The sequence below is a fragment of the Coturnix japonica genome, chromosome 7 (assembly GCF_054131305.1).
Source record: "Coturnix japonica strain WE chromosome 7, WE-NBRP24, whole genome shotgun sequence".
NCBI classification, from domain to species: Eukaryota; Metazoa; Chordata; class Aves; order Galliformes; family Phasianidae; genus Coturnix; species Coturnix japonica.
Window position 1 is genome coordinate 12,008,769 of NC_140669.1, and position 20,388 is coordinate 12,029,156.

Below are 20,388 nucleotides of genomic sequence, written 5' to 3' on the forward strand. Positions count from 1 at the left end.
GATGCGCAGTGGGTTTCTGTGCGGAGATGCTTTGGGTTACACCCCGGTCCGGATGCTTTCAGCTGCTCCAGCCACGTCTGGGTTATCGTTTGTGTATTTGAGGGCTTTTCAGAAAACAGGTTATTAACAGCTTAATCTGGTTTTTAACATTAGATCATTTGCCTGGAAATCTGTTTCTCTGTTTGCTCGTTTTACTTTGGGTTTTGATAACCAAAAGGAATGCACAACAAAGTTTAAAGGTGATGTCATCCTTTTCTGCCTGGTCCCGGGGGCTTGAGACAAGACTAAGGGGTTTCAACTGTGTTTACATTAAGCTGTTTTCTCTAAGGAGGGTATATCCACAAAGAGCAGACTATAAACTGTCCAGTGCAGTGATTATAGTACAGCAGGGAACTGCAGCAACAACCCATCACACAAAAAGTAAGGTAAGAAAACTAAGGCTTTTCTTGCATCCGGTGTATTCAGAAGTCAGTCCTTTTGGTTTGGTTTGCCTGCCAGTCATTTTGGCAGGGCTCTTTGTGTAAGGTTAGGGGTTTATGTTTTCCATTTCTGTAACAGGTGCTGTATACTCTGTAAATCCAAAGGGAAGAATATTACCTAGATCACTATTAACAATCAGATGGTGGCAATATCTCTTGCTAGTTCCTTCTGCCAATTAGCATCAGCTTCTGCTGAGACTCTCAGCATCTCTGTGCCATCATCCCAAGGAGGGATGGGTCTGAATAGGGCACCTTGGAGCTGGAGAGCTTCAGCTGTAAGGCTGCCTGCTGCCCCCTGAGCACGGCAGATTTCTGCCTATAGACATGAAGGCCCCATGGTGGGCTGTGGGGGACACTAAAACACCCACTCCTGGGCTTCAACAGATTGAAAGCGATGGAAACTTGAAATGGGTCAACACTGGACAAAGTGAAAAGGATTCAGCTTTTGTCACTGCAGCTGCTGTGTGCTTTAAGGGCATTTGTCCTCAGACAGTGACGTCCTACTGAAAACCAGCAGTTCCCAGCATCGATATGTGAGTTAACATTAACAGCTCTTATTTCAGTCTTAAGTAAAATCTCATTATGTGAAGAAAACAAACAAACACAACAAACCTGTTATACATATTTTGTGGATATATTTAATTTGATAAATATTCGTCTGGGTACAGACTTGAAAATATATATATATATAGTTTACTTGTGGATCTTAATTAATTGCAAAATAAAGATGTGCTTTAGTAATCCCACTCTCCGCCCCTTTTCTCGTCCCCGACCCACCCAGCCGCCTCTCGGCCGCTACCACCTGGCGGCTGGGGGCGGGGGCGGCCCCGGCTCCACCCCGACAAGGGGCGGTGGCCGCGTCCGTCCTCACGGCGCGTCGCTTCCCGCCGTGCTCGTCGCATCGTCGGTTCCTCGGCCCCGAGCCGCCGCCGGGAGCCCCGCAGGTGAGTGAGTGAGTGAGTGCGGAACGCGGCCGGCTCGGATGGCGTCTGCCCTGCGGAGCTACAACCGCAGCGCTCCGCCATGTTGCAGGGCCCGGGCCGCGATCAGCCGCCGCCGCCAGTGTGAGGGGTCACCTAGCACAGCTTCCTACAGCCAGCAGGGAAATCTCAGTCCTTAACGCCTCTTTATTTCCAATGCTTTCTAAGCAGTTCGAGTCACGGTAATTAAGTCTTTTTTCCCACGACAAACTAACCCGAGTCTCTTCTCGCATTTCCCAGCCGAGATGCTGAGCTTCTTCCGCCGGACTCTGGGGCGCCGCTCCATGCGCAGACATGCGGAGCGGGAGCGGCTGCGGGAGGCCCAGAGAGCGGCCACACACATCCCGGCGGCCGGAGACGCCAGGTCGGTCATCACCTGCCGGGTGGCTCTGCTGGACGGCACCGATGTCAGCGTGGACCTGCCGGTACGGCCCCGAGACCGCTGTGCTGATAACAGCGATGGGATGGGAGGGGATCGCCTCACGTTGTGACTGAGAGGTGCAGGTTTTAGGAGGCGTTTCTTCTCAGGAGGGTTAGTGAGGTGTTGGCTGCACAGGGAGATGGTGGAGTCACCGTCCCTGGAGGTGTTCAGGAGGAGCCGTGGAGATGTGGCACTGAGGATGATGGTTGGTGAGCACTGATGGTTGAATGCGATGATCATAGAGGACATATCCAACCATAATGATTCTATGATCTTAGAAGGCATTCAGTAGTTACCTTGACTGGATGTGTCTTGGTAGCCAGCCACTGTTGATACACGGCAGAGTATCAGGAATTATTTGCTGGGCTGTTTTTGTGTCTGCAGTTCTTATCTTTAGCATGGGAGGGGACAAGAAGAATTCTATTCCCTTCTCCTCCCCGGGGCAGATTGCTATGAGACAGCCCTTGCTGTATGTAGTGCTTTGTTGGGAGTGAGGTGTTAGCCGCTGGTTTGCATTTCTAAGGCTCCTTTAATGTGCACGTGCCTGTGTTTAATGATACACCTGGGTGCAGCCCACAGGACGAGCAGTAGCAACAGGAGCCTTGTGCTCAGGTTTTCCATTTCCATGTTGGTTACTTGTGCAGAGCTCAGCACAGTTAAGAAGCTGTGTGTCTGCGAGGCCTTCTGAGCAGTTCTGTAGGATTTTGGCTTTAACAGCAGTGGAGCTGGTGTTGGAAATGCTGGCTGGAAAGAGCAGCCATTCTTAACGTGATTTTTCTTTCCTTTCTCCCTTACTTCAAGCATGTTGCTAGAATTGAGAGCAAGGCAGCCTAAGGAAAGCCCAGAGGGGCGCTGAGCAGTGTTGTGGGCTCCTGCCCTATCCAAAAACCTGAGCAACACATCATGCAAGGATAGTTGGGCATCTCTGCTTGCCAAGTGGCCGTATGGACAGGCGTTTAGAGGGAAATAAAACTAATTTGTGCATCTCTGGAACAGCGCAATGGACATGTCCAGTGCTGCTTAGTGCCTAGGATGTTTGATTTGAGGCCAGGAATGCCCACAAACACTTTATAGCAAGAGTTGCACTTAAAAAGTACTCGGGTTTAAATGAGCGCTGCCACATAACCAGAACAGGAATCTTTGGGGCTGAAGTTGGCTCTGTTAGGCGCCTGTAACAACATTTCTGAGGCTTCAAGGAGTATAAATTGAGCCTAAAGAGGAGTCATGACCTCCCATCTGGGCTATAAACTAAGGTCAGGGTGTAGTGGTAACTATTCTTTTTTGCAGGAAACAGTCACTGTTTTTGCACTGTCCTTTGTAAGCCAACAGAAAGCCTTGTCCAGGAACATCTCGGTTCATGAGTAACAGTAAGCAAACAAGCTAAATCTGCATAGTCAGGTGCCGTAATTACAGCGTGTTGTCAGTGGCTGACACGCCAGTTCCTTTGGTGATTAAAATACAATAAATTAGAAGTCAGTGTTTCATTTCAGACCGTGTGTCACATTGTTCGTATTTGGGAGCAGGAGAGGGAGGAGTGGAGGGTACAAAATCTTAAAGAAATGGTATTTCTTTCTAAAATCTAAAGCTAAATGGGAAGCCCACATGTACATATGGAGGTGTTTGGGTTCTTTTTTCCCCTTTTACGAGAACTTTCTGTGAGAATAATCGGCCCCTTTGAGCTGAGGCATTTTCCAGGACTGGTTGTGTTACTTTGGCAGTAGGTTTGGTTTAGAATGGGCTCTTGTTTACTCAGGCTCCCTGGGATCTGCCAGTTCAGTCGTGCGTAGTGCTATTGTCTACCTCAGTTCTGCAAAACCATCTTACCCCAAAAAATAAATAACAGAAAGTGTTTCTTAAGACTGAATCATTCAGCAAACAAGTTAGTTCACAGCTGGAGAAGGAGCTGGCTTGGAAAGAGCCAGTGCTTCACCTTTGTTAACCCACGGTACAGAAACACTTGATGCTGGCATGGCTGGCTGCTGCCAGAAATGTTGCTTTCTGCAATGAAAGATGTTGCTTTCTATATTGCGTTTGTCCTTGTTTCCCTTGTGCCCCTTTGGCAGAACAAACGTGTGGTTCTTTAACAGCCAGGCAGTAAGTTCAGGCAAGAAAACGCTGTGAAAAATAATCAATGTGATTTTGTTCTGCTTCCAGCTGGAGCCGTTCTCCAATCTGGTTCCCCGTGTGCCTCCCCAAATGTGGTGAAGAAGCACTTAGAGACGGTGTAAGATTTATGCTGGCTTAACGTGCTCGTTAAGCTTTAGCTTTGTGAAGAATGTGCCACTGAAAGAACAGTGTTCTGGAGCTGTGGCCGTTCTTAGGGCTGACTGCATTGGTGATTGCTGAATTCCTGTTTCACTAATGTTCCCTGTGGCCTCTTGTGTAAGCCAGGCATGTTTCAGAGCCTTTTTAAGGAGCAGTGGCTGATGTTTTGGCAAATACTGACAATGAAACAGAAGGGTCGTGTTGTAAATGAAGCAGTTGAGCTTAATTTATTAAACAGAGCCAGGACTGGAGCAGTAACCCTGCTTTATGTCCGCTCATCTTATCTGTGGTGCCTGTCAAGCCCCTTCATCTGTCTGCTTTTCTATTTCTTCTGTCCTTTCTAATTACAAAGTTGCCCAACTTGAACTATTTCTCAAAGCTACAGCCCTGTGCAGTACGTAGACTGAATTCTTTGTGAAGAATTTATGCATTTCTCAGCTGTGTCGATGATTTAGGAGTCTCAGTGCTATGTGTGCTATTTCCTGTCACCTCAGTGCGTTCAGCACGGGGATGGTCCTTGTCCTTGTTATCATGAAGTATGGTTGAAACAAGGTCTTACATGAACCAGCTGCAGAGTGCGGTAGAGTGGTAGGAATTAGCCGAGCTGTTCATGGCTTTGGAGTAATACTCACAAAATAAAAGGGCTGTGCTTGTGGTGATCGTTTAAAATTAAGGAATCATAGAATCACAGAATGGCCTGGGTTGAAAAGGACCACAGTGATCACTCAGTTCCAACCCTCTGCTGTGTGCAGGGTCACCAACCACCAGACCAGGCTGCCCAGAGCTACATCCAGCTACATCTCAGTAAGCGTGAGCATGGTGCATTAAAACCCTTCTGTATGGTATTCTAATGGATTTAGGGTTATGCTGGGTGTTGAAATCAGCTCCCCTGGCTGCACTGCCTGTTAGTGGTTAGTAGTAGCTCATTGGCAACCATTAAGTGGGCTGAAAATATTTGTCCTGCGAGAGCAACCCGAGCCCTGCTGGAAGGAGGGGAGAAAAGGGAAGAGCAGAAGGTAACAGCCAGGTGAAAATGTCATTTACATTGAGAATTAGGGGAACTTCCCACCGGAGCACACAGTGGAAGTGTATCTTCGCTGCCTCTTTGAAAATGAAATAAGGAAGGAGGACTTCAATAAGCCTTGCAGAATTTGAACTTAACGCTGGAGAGCGTGTGAAACTTCTGCTGACCTACACCGAATACACGGCTGAGGGTTTCAGTCACATGCAAAGTGCTGCATAATTAATTCCGTGCTGACAACTGGGTGATTTAAGTCAGAAGGCAGCCAGCGGCCCTGGAAACCTCCCCCCGCTGCTTGGGAGCCGCTCTCCTGCATTATTCACCCCCAATGAACCTTCTGTGCACTGCTGAGACTGGCACCTTGGGGAGCTGCAGCAGGGAATCCACCTGCGTTTTGCTTGTTGCTTCCTGAGGTGATGTGTGCCCTAAGTCCGGCTCTGAGTTAAGCTGCTCCATTGCCTGTCCCCAGGAGGGATATCAGCCTCGGCATTTGGCTGGGATAAGTGGTTAACGACAGTCCTAAGGAGTGACTTAATGCAGAATTGAGAAGAATCTAAAATATTCTGCAAAATAAGGTGAAAATGTCCTTTCAGTTTTAAATCAGGTGCAGAATGCTTGGTGCAAGATTAAGCCTTCTTCTTGTTTTGCTGTTGCAAACGATGATTTAATTTTACTTCCATCTATTTATTTTGAGCTTAAGAAGAGAATATAACGTGCATGTCAATAGTCCAATACCTTGCCCTTTGCAGATGGGCATCACTGACTCAAATCATGAATGAGATGTTTGTACACACAGGTGATTTGCCTTAAGGCTGCTGTCTAGTAAATCTGCTGCTGTCCAAAAAGCACTTTATTTCACATCTAGAAAACACTTTATTTCACATCAGCAGATAAACTTGCCCTGAGTGAGCTGGATGAGGTGTACGTCTCAGCATAGTCATTGTACTTTTTTTCTCAGGGCATGGTTATGAAGGAGTTCTTAGCATGAAAAATGCACGTGGTATCAGAGCTGCATAGTGCTTATTTATGTGCTTTCTCTTTAAAAAGAATTAATTTTTGATTTTTGTAGATCATCACTTTCAAAGCGGTGTTTACTTGGGACTAGAGCTAAGGGTTTTGCATAAATTATGTATGAGCATATGCAGTGGCTTTTTGCAGCTACAAGTTGAGCTTTATGTAAATGCTTTATCTTAAGTGCTGTTTGTTGAAGTTCCTCGCCCCAGACTGTTTCCTGGCAGTCATTAGAAGCACTTGCTAATGGAATGCTATATCCTAATTCAGCCTGCTTTTCTATCCGCTTCAACACTTGGGAGTTGCCTAAACAGCAAACTGGTAGTTTCTTCAGCAACTTCTCCTACACTTCACTCTGAAAATGTCCCACTGTGTTAGGTATCGTCAGTGATACTGGTTGTGTTTCCCATTCCTTATCAATGGATAAGGAAAGCCTGAAAGGGATGGTGATTAAATGATCTAATGCTGTCAGCCTTATCGAGTCCATGTGAATACTTCCCAAAGAAGGATGTTATTCATGGCACGTGGGGATATTATGGATGCTTCTCCTGGGGTCTGCGTTTGGCATTCAGAAAAATAGGCATCACAAAATGGGAGAGAAAAATCTCTTCCAGATGATACTGTGGGAAGCTTAATTTTTGAGTCACCTTACTTTCGTGATTATGATGTAAAGCATCCTTAGATCAGAGGGTAGATTCTGCAGTAGGTATTAAATCCTTCTGTCTTTTCAGAAAAAAGCCAAAGGCCAGCTCCTGTTTGAGCAGATCATGTATCATCTGGACCTCATAGAAAGCGACTATTTTGGATTAAGGTTCATGGATTCTGCACAAGTGGCGGTGAGTAGCAGCCGATCTCAATGTTAAACTGTAATATTGACAAAAAAGCCAGAAGAGAACCAAAGCTGTGTGTTGTCTGTAGGTGGATATGGTTGTATACGTACCACATAGTTTGCACAGAGACCTCCTGGAAGCTCAAGCTTGTAAAAATGCAACTTCTTTTGACAACAGCAGCAGAACGTTGCTTGTCGTGAGCACCCACCATTCTTTCACGTGCACTTGCATAGTTTTATGTAGGTGCTTCTCATAGCTTAGCCCTGCCTACAAGGATAGCTCCTGGTGTACTTCCTTATTGTTGTTTTCTTTTGTGTGTAAGTGGAATGTTAGAACATCTTAGTGCACCTGTGTGTGTTTGTAAGCCTGATGGCTTCTCTTCAGAATTACTGGATCGAGTTTTGTGTTCAACGTGTAATTGTGTGCTGCTCTTTTGAGGGAAGCATTTGACTCTTCAGCACCCAAAGCAAACTCCATGACCAGAGGGATTGGCTGCTGCTGGGTGTCAGCCTCCCACAGAGCAGGGACGTGTAGCTCTAAGGTGGAAAAGACTGTTGTGCTGAGGAGGGGGATGTTATTGAGAACCATGCATACCTCCTGTCTACAGAAATTAGAAGGCAGTCCACTGCACACCACTTTATATTTATAAAAGTGTGTTAGCTGTATTAAGCATGCACAGTCAGAGGTGATGATAGTAGGTACTGTTAGTGAATGTCTCCACTGTGTCTATTTGTCTGCTTCAGAAAAGATGTAATTTACTTATAGATATTCTGTCTTGTGGCACTGAAGTTTTGCTGTGAGCCCCTCGGATCCTGTGGGGCTTTGCAGTGGGTTAGTTGTAACTGATGGTACAACTTGTGCGCTGAGCTGTTGGCCTGCACTGTTTTATTGTCACATAATGTCAGTTCATCCTGAAGCTGCAAACCTTGTGAAGGTTTTCTGTCCGAGGACTGGCTTATGGCTCACTTTTGTCCAGCAAATCGTTGCTTCCTGTCCAGACAGCCCCGATGAGTATCTGATAGCTCGCCCTGTACCAGGTACAAAGTGGTTTGAAGTTTTGTTTACTTTTCTTAGCTATGTATGAGGCACGGTAGGAGCTATGGTCTGTTTAAACTGAGCACGGAGGGTGCTTTCTTTGTATCAAAGCAGGAAGGATTGCTTTGTGCCAGAAGAGCTGAGCACCACCACCGGGACAACTGCTTTCTTGCAAGGAGGAGCTGGCACACTCTGGTAGAAACACGGTTGGTGCACAAAGAAAACCCCCTGGAAACAAAGGCAGGGTCTGCAGAGTGACTTGGCAGCAGTTATTTAGCAGACCTGCTAAATCAACAGCGCAAGAGTCCAGTCTCATAGTGAACAAGGTTATCCGCTAGCTCGAAAGGAAGAAATCATTTCTGCTACCCAATTTAAGTCTAATTGTATTGCTTCACTGGCTGGTTGCACATGAAGATGTAAAAAAAGAAACAACAGTAAAAACCCTGAAAAGCTCATGACAAAAAAACAATCAGAAAATTGGAGAGAAACTGCTTGTTTTGATTAGAAATGAACGTTCAGTAAATCACTTCTATACAAAGGATACCATTCTAAATACGTAGATGCTTCTTATTCTTTTGAACTGCTTCAGTGACTAGTAGTAGGTCAGTGTTCAAGTTTGTGATGTGTTGAGGAAAACAAAACCAAATGTAAGACAAACTCTTCCTGATGTTTTGTACTTGACCATTCAAATCGTTGTTGAAAGAATTTGTGAAGTGAAAGAATTGCCTTCTTCATGTGATCTCTGTGTTAATTGCTGCTCTGGTGGTTAAGGGCAGTCACAGTAAGAGGCAAAGGAGGTATTTGCAAGTTTGTTCATAGCGTGCCAGGCTTGATCTGAGCCCTGCTTGAAGCCAAGGGAACGGGCTATTGTGAATTCGAGCAGCTTTGGTTCAGGCTGACGCTGAGCAGCACAGTATGCCCAGTGATGGGACATAAAAAGGTTGGGGGTAACTTGTTGGGCTTTTGGCTTTCTCCTTAACCATATGGAAAAGAAGTTTCTTGTAAGGAAGTGCTGACTGCTGAACTTAGCAATCTACCAGCTGTTTAAGTTGCACGCATCAAAGTCTTGCTGTTCCTAATGGAGCGATAGTGCACAGCTCTGTTCCTTCAGCAGCTGTGTTGCATTCTGTAGCATTCCGTGCTGGAAATGGCTGTATGGCATTGCCCCAGGTATGCAGCCATGAGGTCCACAAACAGGGACAGGTTTTAGCCTTACCACCTTAATCAAGAACAAAACAGCAACACAAACTTATTTGCCCTACCTGCTTGAACTGCTGCCGTGGTGTATTTCTAATTATTATTTCTGAAGGAACGGACTGTTTCAGTAATGACTCCCAGTACTTTGTTCCACATGCTGCCAGTTGTTTGGGGAGCTTTATCTCTGGATTTTAGCAGGAGGCTGTTTTGAACAAACTCTCGTTGGAGTGTGAACTTGAAAAGTCTTTTCACCAGGTCCACTTGAATTCCATTTTAATCACTTGGAGTAAATCTTGTTTGCTGATGTCTGTGTGTGTCCATGCACACGGTGAGTTTTTTCCTTCCTTCCCCTCCACTGGAAAGCAGTTGTTTCCCTTCTGTCGTGCACCCCCATCCCAAGCAGGCTCTGCAGGCAGCAGAATTGGACGCTCAGTGCCTGTCTTGGGCCTCCCAGAGCCTGCGCTGGAATGTGGAGGAGATGAGAGAAAGCAGAAGGGCAATGAGGCAGGCACAGAGCTGCTCCGGTGGTCTGCAGAGGCTCTCTCAGCTCATCCTGTGTCTAAAATCACCTGCAAGCCTCAGGTGGAGAGTGTGTGTTGTTATGGGATCGTGGTTGGACTCGATGATCTTTAAGGTCTTCTCCAACCTGATTCTATGGTGGAGGGAAGGAGTCAGTTCTCTCACAGCAAGTGTGTTTGTGGAATAGGAAGAGAGATCATAGCATTTTCTTTAAAAAAAAAGCAAAACAAAACTTGGTTTTACTGGCTCTATAAGCAGAGCTGACATAAATATTTACTTCATTCCTCTTTAATGTTCCTGCTCTATTTTAGAAATTCTAGATAACGTTTTAAATAACTTTCTGTAGCTACTCTGTTTAAATGACTATTAAGGGCATTTGCAGCTGTTGTTGTTCTGATCTGCACCTGATCCATCAGTCCCTGCATCCTGGCTGCGTGACAGCCCTGCTCCGAGTGCAGGAACAGGTTTGCACTTGGCATCACAACCTGGCAGTACCGGTTCTGTCTCATAGCCCTGTTGCTTTCCTGCCCTCCTTGGGGCCCACTCTGAACTTCACAGCACAAAGCTGAACCGAAGGCATGCTGCTAGTTAAGGAGTTCGACTGTATGAGTTGTGAGGTAACACTCGGGTTGGTGTGGTGATGCAGTGTTACCTGGGCAGTGTGAGGCACTGTGGACACAGGGTGCAGGGCAGCTTGTTCAGCCCATGCCATTACATTGCATGGTGTGCTAGAATTCCTGTTGCATTGAGTCGCCTGTTAGGTGCTGCGAGCTGCCCAGGTGCTGATAGCCCACCAAAGCAGGTCTCTTCCACTAGTGGGGTGCTGGTTTCCTAACTTTTAATTTCTGGTGTAAATACTTCAGCAGTGGGAGCTTATGCAGCTATGTTAAGAAGCATGGCATATACGTGTAGGAGTTCCTCTCGGCCTGTCATCTACAGCTTACTTTTCACATGCTCTTATGTGCAGTATAAACCAAACCATTGTTTTGGCTTCGGATAGTCAGCCTTCATGTCTAGGATAGAGCTTAGAATTAGCATTAGTAAATGAGGCACTAACTTCTTTCCTCCATGTGGCAATTGCTAAAATGTCAGCTGCAAATAGACCGGAGAATCATGTGGAGCTGACCATTTTGTTCAGACTTCCACAGCTCTGCTGATCCAAACAAAGAAGGACCAAAGGAATAATAAGGTACATCAAGATGTTTCTGTTACTAACATTTGCATTATAAACTTGACTGAAAGTGACTTCAGAAGGCATTGGGAGCTGTAAAAGATTTGGATTAGACTGTTTTAATAGACTAGTTGTTATTACAACATGGTCTTCACTAAAATACAGGGTTATTTTGTTTGTTTTCTGTGAGATCTCGTTATTGATGAGCGCGTTTATTTTTCAGCACTGGTTGGACAACACAAAAAGCATCAAAAAACAAGTGAAAAGTAAGTGTCCTTCCTATCTTCTCTTTGAACCACACACTGAGCAGGAGGTACAGAGTTGAACTGTGTGAGGTGGGAAAGGGGCCGGGGGGAAAACACAGCGACAAAACCCAGTGTGTAGCTGCTCACTGCTTAATGACCTCTTCCCTCTATAGCTCATATTACTTTCATCTAATGCCCTTAATTAAACATGTTAGAGGCTCATTAATTATAGTTTAAATAGAGACAAGGCAGCTGAAGGTGCTTTAGCACCACAGATCTTTATCCTGTCTATAGGAAAGCTTGTCTTGGAGCCTCCGTCCCTTGCAGCAGCCCTGAATGCCTCAGTCTGAGTCCATCTCTCCAGTCATTACCTACTGTACAGCTCTCATTGTGGCCTGTTTGGGTAATCTGGAACATCAGCTGATTTCAGCTGATATAGTCCAGCAGCTTCCTTGCTGTCTGATGCAGGAAGTCTCTGCGGATTTGTGGTGCTCTTATTAGTAAAACAAACATTTTGGAAGCACCAGCAGAAAATTCCTACTGTCAGATACGGGGATCTACAGAGGGCTGTACGTTTTTAAAGAACTCTTAAGCCTTCCTTCTGCTGGATTAACTCTTCAGTTTCCAGAGATGATGATTCTTCCATGGAAGGGTCTGTTACATCTCCCCCTCAAATATGTCCAGAATTCATTAGAATTCACAGATCAAAGTTGTCAATAGTGTTTACTTCCTTGAGCTATGGTAATTCACTGGGGAGGCTCACAGTGTACAGTGTAGGGGTTGGATTGACCACAGAGCCAACATCCACAGATTTCTGTGCGGTGTATGGAGCCCCTAAACGTGGGGATTAACCCAGATTTTCATGTGCTTGGCAGGACACATCAGCTTAATGTGATATGACTGCTGGATTGACATGTAACACATACAGCTATTTTGTGTGTATATTTAAGTGTATTTTCACCCTGCCCTTCCCTGTCACAGAGAAATTCCTGCCTTAAGACCTTGTGGTAGGACAGGGCTGATTTCAGTCAGTGTTTGAGATGCGATTCTTTGTAGTAAGCAAAATCTCATCCAATACACATTAACTTTGTCTTGAATGAATTCTCCTTTGCAGTCGGCCCTCCATATTGTCTGCATTTTCGTGTCAAGTTTTACTCATCAGAACCCAACAATCTGCGTGAGGAGCTAACAAGGTGAGATGGGTTTTGTGGAGGGGACAGCCGTGAGCCTAAAAAAGGCCAGGAAAGTGTGGCTTGTATTTCTTTGAGCAGCTGTGCAGCGCTTGGGAGAGCTGCTTAGAGCTGATGGCTTACCTGGCTGTTGGTAAATGTATCAGTATTTGCTGTATTAGTTTATGCACCGTTTTTCATTACGCATCTCCAGCAACCAGTGTGTTTATATGGAGTGGACAGAAGTTTTTAGTGACGTGCTGTCATTTGTCTGTATTCTACTGAATGCATTTAGTTGTAGCTGCATGCAGACATCCTGAAAAGCACCAAACTGTGAGTTTGGGCTTTTCTTCGGTAGAAATAAGGTTGGTTATGTTTCATTGCATCTGTAATCTTTGCAGTGGTCACACAGAGAGAAAATGCTGTTTTACTCTGTTTTGAGGTGGGCTGACAGTACTGATACTGTCTATGGAGGATTGTACTGTCAGGTGAGCAGATAATTCTCTTGTTGAAAGCTCATTTACCTGCTCATTCACAGTGCTGCAGTTAATGTTGGACTGGGACGTGTTTGGGGTGCTGTGAAAGGGAGCACAACTTACCATCTGTCAGCTGTATAAATCTGTTGTGTTAAACATCGTTACTTCACACTGTTGTCACCACAGCTGATAATCCATTTTGGAAAGAAAACAAAGTTGTTATGTTTTCTTGACAGCTGCAGACACTTCATACCCCCAGCCATTTTTTAGAGCGTGAAGTGGGTGTGCTTGGTGTTGGTGTTTATCTCTGTGTGAATCTTCGATCTGCGCTCCAGCCAAATCCCTCGGAGTGCCACCAGGAAGATTACAGTAGCATTACCCTTTGCAGCCATATGTACACTGTGCAGCTTCTTACTCACGTCGGATGACTTCATGTTAGAATTGTTTAAATTTCTTCTTGGTAACCTGGGAGGAACATTTTACTTCCTCAGTTATGCTCCCAAATCAACAGATAGTTATCTTTACGAATCAATAGTAATAGGAAAAGTTCAGACCAGTATCTGTCTACCAGCCTGAAACATTTTCATCTGTCTTGACTGAGTTCTGCCAGTCAGACCTCGCTGTACAGGTTTTAGTGTGACAGAACTGAAACCTGACGCCTTTTAAACCCTGTCTGTCTGTGTAGCTAATCCCCCAGACCAGGAGTGCAGAGTGCCTGTCTTCTGTCTTGATTCTGTTTCACAAAGCAGCAGTGGGAAGAGGAGCTCTGCTCTGGGTTACAGGTGGCACTATGGCTTTCCAGAGGTTCCACTTTATCTTGTGATAGGACACACAGCTGGAGACTGTCGTCATGAGCTTCCACAGGTGCAGCTTGGTCACATTTTCTGCTGGTTTCCTGCCAGATGCCACCAGCCAGAGGTCACGTAACACAGCCTGAGCACGGGAAGTGTGCTTGAATTGTTTGCAAGTGTTGTGTGGCGGATAAGCACAGATTGGTCACACCCACTGCACACTGGGAGTCTGTGCTCATTCTTTGGATAACCAGGGTCACTACTAAACAAATGCATTCCTTATGTAGAGGCCAGCTTTGGATAACGAGTGCCCTGTCAAAGTAGTTGCAGATTTCCAAGGGACCTGCAGAAAAACTGCCTGCATCAATTTCACATCCATGTCTGTGGGTATGGGCAGATGTAAGACACACGTGGTCTTAGTGAATGTCACGGCTGAATCAGAAGCATCATCTTTGGCTTTGTACGAGGCTTCTGTTTAACTGCAGTGGAATTCAAGCTGGATGCCATTGCTGAAGTCATCCTTTCAGTCGGTGAGGCTGCTTCTGTTGTTAGTGTAAAGCTGTGCCGTAATACAGAAAGAAGGCTGTGGGTGCTGGATTGGCAGATGGGTGCTGCACACCGGAAGGTGTAAGTGCTTTTAATGTAATGCTTGCCCAGTTTACACAAGTAGGAGAATACTACATAAGCAGGGCAGTGATATAAAATCTACCAACACTAAATATTGCGGGAAAATCACCTCTTTTGATCATCTGGTTGTGATGTATTGAATGAACACACCCCAAAATGCAGTTTTGGCTGACAGGACACACTGCTCACTCAAGCTGAGCCTGCTGTCACCTGCATCCCCATCCTTTTCTGCTGAGCTGCCCAAGTAGGATCCTGAAGAGACTGATTTAGATGCTCCTTTTTGTTTTTCCATACAGGTGTAGATTTCAGCTTCTGACAACTTCCAGTTTGGGGTTTATGTCATTTGAAACGTGTGCCACGCTAACCCAGTTGGTGAAGCACATTTAGTGCAGTTTCTACTGTCTTGAAGAGCTATGTAGAGTAGAAAACTTAAATTTTTCAGGCTCCAACTTTCTCTTGACTGAGTGACATGTTAGAACTGTTAGTTAATGACTTCTTCTTTAATCCCGCAGGTATTTATTTGTTCTGCAGCTAAAACTGGATATTCTAAGTGGAAAGTAAGTATTCCCAGCAAACAGTCTTTTAGCCAACTATACTGTGCTTAGCATAGGATTTATTAAACTTCCTTATTTGGATAACTAGAAAGTTTTGCTAAGTAATGAATTTTGCTTTGCACACTACTTCTGTTGCATGAGTAGGGCTCATTTAGTTTAGTGCTTGTCTCATTCATTTGGTGAAAATCTACTAATCCTTTTTCACTTTCATACCGAATGTTTGTAGTTTCTCACTGTCAGGTGTATGAGTTGTCTGCTAAATATTGCCAGAAGAGGTTTTAATGAGGCATTTCTCTTCTGGCAGATTGGAATGTCCTTTTGACACAGCCGTCCAGTTGGCAGCTTATAATATGCAAGGTGAGTAGGTGTGAGGGGGGGAAGGACGAAGTTGCCTGAACAGCTTTGTATCTACTCTTATTACCTCTTTTAGTCTGCATACTTCTGGTACGCAGTGAACAGGTTCTGTGCAAAATGTTAGCAATCCAATGTGAAACAGAGCCTCTCTCGAGTGTAATTTTGCTGATAGTGTGTATAGAAAGTTACTGATTCCTTAGAAAACAGAACAAGGAGGTTCTGAACGTAAACAGCTTTATCCTCAATTTGTTTTCTAATGTCCTTTTGTGCTAACCATATTAGTGAGTTGCCTTTGACTTCTGATTCCAGCCGGGAACTCCCTAATCCATGGTTTCCCTAAGAGCTGTGGCTTGTCCTTCACCTGCTCATGTAGGGTGTACATCATTGATCTTCGTGGCTGATGTTTTGTGTTATTTGGGGATGTGATCTTAACAAACGTGTTTTCAGAGAAACCCACAAGAAAGGGGTGGCTTGAATTGCCAGTTCTATCTAGGTTATATCCTTTTTGGAGCATATAGCATATGTGGCCTCATTCAGCCCGATTTGAGTCTACAAAAACATCCCAGAATCTGTACGGAAAAGGGAATTTGGAGGTGTGCCATGTGTTTGTGCAGCATTCATCCTGCAAAGCAGCGTACTGTTGCACTTAGTGAACAGGAGTTTGGTAACAGGGCCAGGTCACTGAAATTCTTCCTCTTATGGATATTTTCCAAAACATGTTTTGCCCTCGAAGGGAGGAGCTACTAATAGCCCTGATCACGTGTAGGTGTAGAGAGCTGGTGTTAAGCTGTAAAGAAACCTGTCTTTTTCCCCTGTTCTTTTGAATGGAAGAAAAACAGTTAGAATACAATCCGTAGTTAAAGATATTAGCATTGTTAGAGCCTAAAGATACAGGTTCAGTGCGTAACTTTTTGGAAGATCTAAGTGATCTAATTGGGCCGTGTACACATTTCTTTCTGTGCTGGTCTGTTCTTTCCTCCCTCCGCAGCCAGGCCTGCAGCAGGGCTTTCATCTTGCTGTCTGACAGCTGTGCACTTTTATTTAAATCAGCTGGAACCCGAGCTGGCTTTGACAGCATTCCTTTCAACAGAGGCAGGCGTTTTAGTGGGAGTAAATGATTATAGAACTACAGACTTCCTCTGTCAGCATTTAAAAATAATAGTCAAAAAGGAAAGAAGAGAGAAGGAGGGAAGCGAAAAGGCTGTGACTATACCCACAGTGTTCAGAAATCCAAGAAGCACATCACTGTATTGTGTGTAGTTTGTGCACCTGTAAAATACTTTGTAGGTTTATTTGACTTTTTCTGTGTCTTTTCAAAAGGTTCCTTTTTTTCTTTTCTTTTTCCTGTCTAACATACATAGTTTCTTCTTGCTGACAGAACAATTACTCGCATTTACTGAAAGCTCGAGTTCCAAGTTAGAATTACTTGTGATTTTTTTTGATAGAAGTTGAATGTCAAGAAGCCACTTGGAATCAGTGGGAGGGGTGAATACATAGTGACTCTGAAAATCAGGACTTCCTTGTCAAAGTTTCTTAACTGGATGTCAGCATTTTAGACATGCATCAATCTTTCCAGCAGGACTCGTTAGCATCTATGGAAAAAGAGGGTTGCACTTTGGCATAGTGCACCCACTGACCAGTATGTTCTAAGGAGCATCACTTCTTGCCCTGCTGAGCGTGCACTAGATGAGCCAATTGGTCTTGACGTTGTGTTCCTGTATGGCGAGACCCTGACACAGAGTAACATTATAACTTGAGTCTGCTGTTGTCTCATTGGAGGCATCAGTGACAGAAAGGCTGAAGATTTTCTACAAGAAGAGTAGTTTCAAGGACGTTGATGACTTCAACTTACAAGAAGTTTTTATACTGGTTTATCAACATGTTGTAAAGTTAATGCAAGACTTTTGTGTAGACAGTAAAATCTTATTTTCTTGTGTTCCTAACTACCTTGTCAGAAAAGGTGACACTGCAATTACAGGGGGGACTGAGGAGTGCAGAAAGAAGCACAGTGTCTGAACTAGAAAAGGACACAGAAGTTCGTGTTCGTATTTTCTGTCTTTATGGTGGATGCTGTTTGACGATGCTGTTCTGTTACAGCTGAACTTGGAGACTACGATCCAGCTGAGCACGTCCCTGAGCTGGTATCTGAGTTCAGATTTGTTCCTACTCAGACCGAGGAGATGGAGCTGGCCATCTTCGACAAGTGGAAGGAATGCAGGTACAAGTTTTATCCAGTGCATGCCATCCAAGTGTTCGCACTCATTTTTCTATGAAGTGAACGTATTAAGAACACACTGCTGATGTTTTTCTTGTTCTTACAGAGAAATGTAATCCTAATGTGTTTCTGTCATATTTTATAAAAGGATGCAGTATGAAAAGTGAAGCTTTCCAAAGGTCTGAGTAAAGCAATGAGGCTGAAGAACCTTGATATGCAGCAATATTTGCTGCAATGATTTCAAGTTAAAACTTTCAAAAGTGGCCTTCATGTTGGTGAAAGTGAAGGAGAGTCAGCAGTGTTTATGTTTTTCACAGCCTCTCACTCTTCCTTCTCCTCTTTCCTCATATGCCAGTTTTTTTTCTTTCTGTGCTTCTTCAGGCATCAACCTAACGGCAAAAAATGTGTTTCAGGGGGCAAACACCAGCACAGGCTGAAACTAACTACTTAAACAAAGCTAAGTGGCTGGAAATGTATGGTGTAGACATGCACATAGTCAAGGTATGTGTAACCACAGCATGGTAACCTTTAGAAATGATAATGTTAGCTTTGTCCAGCGTTTAAACACAGGTTTTGCTCTGAGGGGGAAAAACGGAGCACAGTACTAATCTAAAGTATGTAACAAGTGATGTGACTTTCCAGCGTTCCACCTTGTATTTTGAGTTTCTAGAAGATAGAGATATTTGCTCTGTATTAAACATGTGATTGGCATGGCATCCTGGACTGTTGATTGTGTTCTGAGTGAGAGTTAAGTGCAAATCATAGTACTTAAATTAAAAATGGCCAGGGCCCAGTCAGTTACCTCTTGAAAAGATGCAAGTAAAAATCAATCTCCTGTGGAGAAGGGCTGCACAAAGGCAATCCTCATTACAAAGGCAAATCAAGAAACTTGGGTTTTCCACTTTATTTTGTCTTATTGAAGTGATGGCATCTAGTAAAATCCATCGCATAAGATCATTGAATGCAGAAACACTTTGGATATCTCTGTTGCACTAAATAACCAGATATGTGTTTAATTGTAACACTGGGCAGATAAGCTATATTAATCATGGATAACGTGGATATGTAGTCAAACACTGAGATGAGCACTATTTTTATTTTATGGCACTTAGGCAAGAGATGGCAATGATTACAGCCTGGGACTGACCCCTACAGGAGTTCTTGTCTTTGAAGGAGACACAAAGATTGGTTTGTTTTTCTGGTAAGCTTTCCAATTGTGCGCTGAGATACAAGTTATACCTTCACTCTCCCATTTCTTTTGCACTACCTAATTTTTGTTCTATTTTTCATTTTAATATAAGTGGGAATACTGGGTACCTGCAAAAATGATCAGAGGCCTGTGGAGTATTTTTATAGTATCCAAAAACAACCTTTTTTATTGTGTACAGAGAATGTGCAGGCAGGTGGTGAGTGGAATTTCATCATATGAATAGTTACTTTTAGTTTAGTCCAGTCCTATAAATTCTGCAGAGAAACACTCACTTCGTGACAGAAACACTACCTGTGTGTCTTGCCAACTCAGTGCAAGAGTCTCTTCATCATTGTGGAGGTATTTTTTTGCTGCTTGGGTAGGAAAGTGGTTACATTTATGTCGTGCTGCATTGTCTGCATTTGGATTTTTCTGAAGCAGAGGCAGCGTTGGAAATGATCTCTGATACACTCTACAGGCTGTTTGGATTTATTCAGTAAATGCATAAGAAGGTTTGGTCTGCCTTTGTGTCCTTGTGAGTTCAGTTTTGTGTGCTTGAAGACAAGGCATGCAGAGTGCAGAGGTATTTGGGGGAAGTTTGATTTCCACTCAGGTAATTATTATTTTAATTCTGATAGATCAAACTGTTTGGAAGTTGCTTTTTACTTTAGAGTTTCTACTGAAGTGTTGAATTTGAAAGTAATATATTACCGTCCATAGTATAATGAAGCTCAGCTGCCTAAACTTAAACCACCTTCAAAAAAGGGAGTGGGGAGGGAGGTACGAGCACTCAGACCGGCATGTCTAACGCAACTCTCAGTGAGCTGCTATTGAGAGAGCTGAACATAACCTGTTTTTTCTGTTCATCTTGCAGGCCAAAGATAACAAGACTTGACTTCAAGAAGAACAAACTCACTCTTGTTGTTGTTGAGGATGATGAACAGGTAGATAACGATCTGTTTAGTTACATCTCGGTCTTGATTATACAGTACTAGTTTATATGCTCCTGATCTTTAAGTTTTGAGAACTAACATGGATGTCTTTGGAGATATTTGGTTGTGACTTTTTGTGGGCAATAAAGGGAATTAAATGTGAAATACAAAAGCTAAGTCACTTTTTTTTTCTCACCCTGTTTTTAAAACCTCATTAAACTAATGAAGATCAGATAATTTGGAAATCGTGTACTGGTTTTGATGCATTGTGCAAGAAGGTTTTTTAAAAGGCCAGGTAGCACTTGTAGTGGATTGAATTATTTGGACAGATGCCAGAGTTGTTCCCATGGGAAGAAAGTGCTCAGAGCTGAGAAGATAAAAATGTGAGCATTGTTAATTCAAAGAGATCAGATTTGGAGGTGAAACCAAGTTATCCTCATAGACATGAACCTTTCTATAATAATAATAATAGTGTCTCTAATTTGTAGCTACTCAGGATTTGCTTTGTGAAATTTATGGGTGCTAACCATTCCCAGCTTAAGACATTGGAACAATTGTTCATTAAATCTTCCTAAAGGGTTAATTTTTCTGCCTTAAATATTTTTCTTTCACCACAAATTTTAGTATCTATTAAAAAAAAAAAGTATTTTACTTGACCTGCATGCAATTGTATCTTCAGTTTGTCCAAGCCTCTTACAAATCACAAGCATACTTTGTGTGTTCTAAGGGGAAGGAGCAGGAGCATACTTTTGTCTTCAGACTGGATCACCCCAAGGCTTGCAAACACTTATGGAAATGTGCAGTGGAGCATCACGCCTTCTTCCGGCTCCGAGGTCCTGTCCAAAAAAGCTCGAGCAGATCAGGCTTCATTCGGCTGGGGTCCCGGTTCCGCTACAGGTCTGTTGGG

General features: G+C 43.9%; 1 protein-coding gene across 5 annotated transcripts in view; it reads left to right on the top strand.

Moving 5' to 3' along the window:
- Window positions 1-1,358: 1,358 nt before the first annotated feature.
- EPB41L5 (erythrocyte membrane protein band 4.1 like 5) overlaps window positions 1,359-20,388 on the top strand; it is a 40,978-nt gene continuing 21,948 nt past the window's right edge. For all 5 annotated transcript variants that reach the window (XR_014948289.1, XM_015868631.3, XM_015868632.3 and 2 more), the window contains exons 1-12: window positions 1,359-1,423; window positions 1,700-1,884; window positions 6,909-7,013; window positions 11,153-11,195; window positions 12,289-12,367; window positions 14,750-14,794; window positions 15,096-15,148; window positions 17,243-17,363; window positions 17,774-17,861; window positions 18,473-18,561; window positions 19,424-19,493; window positions 20,209-20,378. Coding sequence is in view for 4 of the 5 variants with exons in the window: in XM_015868631.3 (XP_015724117.1) it covers window positions 1,705-1,884; window positions 6,909-7,013; window positions 11,153-11,195; window positions 12,289-12,367; window positions 14,750-14,794; window positions 15,096-15,148; window positions 17,243-17,363; window positions 17,774-17,861; window positions 18,473-18,561; window positions 19,424-19,493; window positions 20,209-20,378 (1,043 nt within the window). In the remaining variant the exon portion in view is untranslated. The remainder of the gene's footprint in view (window positions 1,424-1,699; window positions 1,885-6,908; window positions 7,014-11,152; window positions 11,196-12,288; window positions 12,368-14,749; window positions 14,795-15,095; window positions 15,149-17,242; window positions 17,364-17,773; window positions 17,862-18,472; window positions 18,562-19,423; window positions 19,494-20,208; window positions 20,379-20,388) is intronic.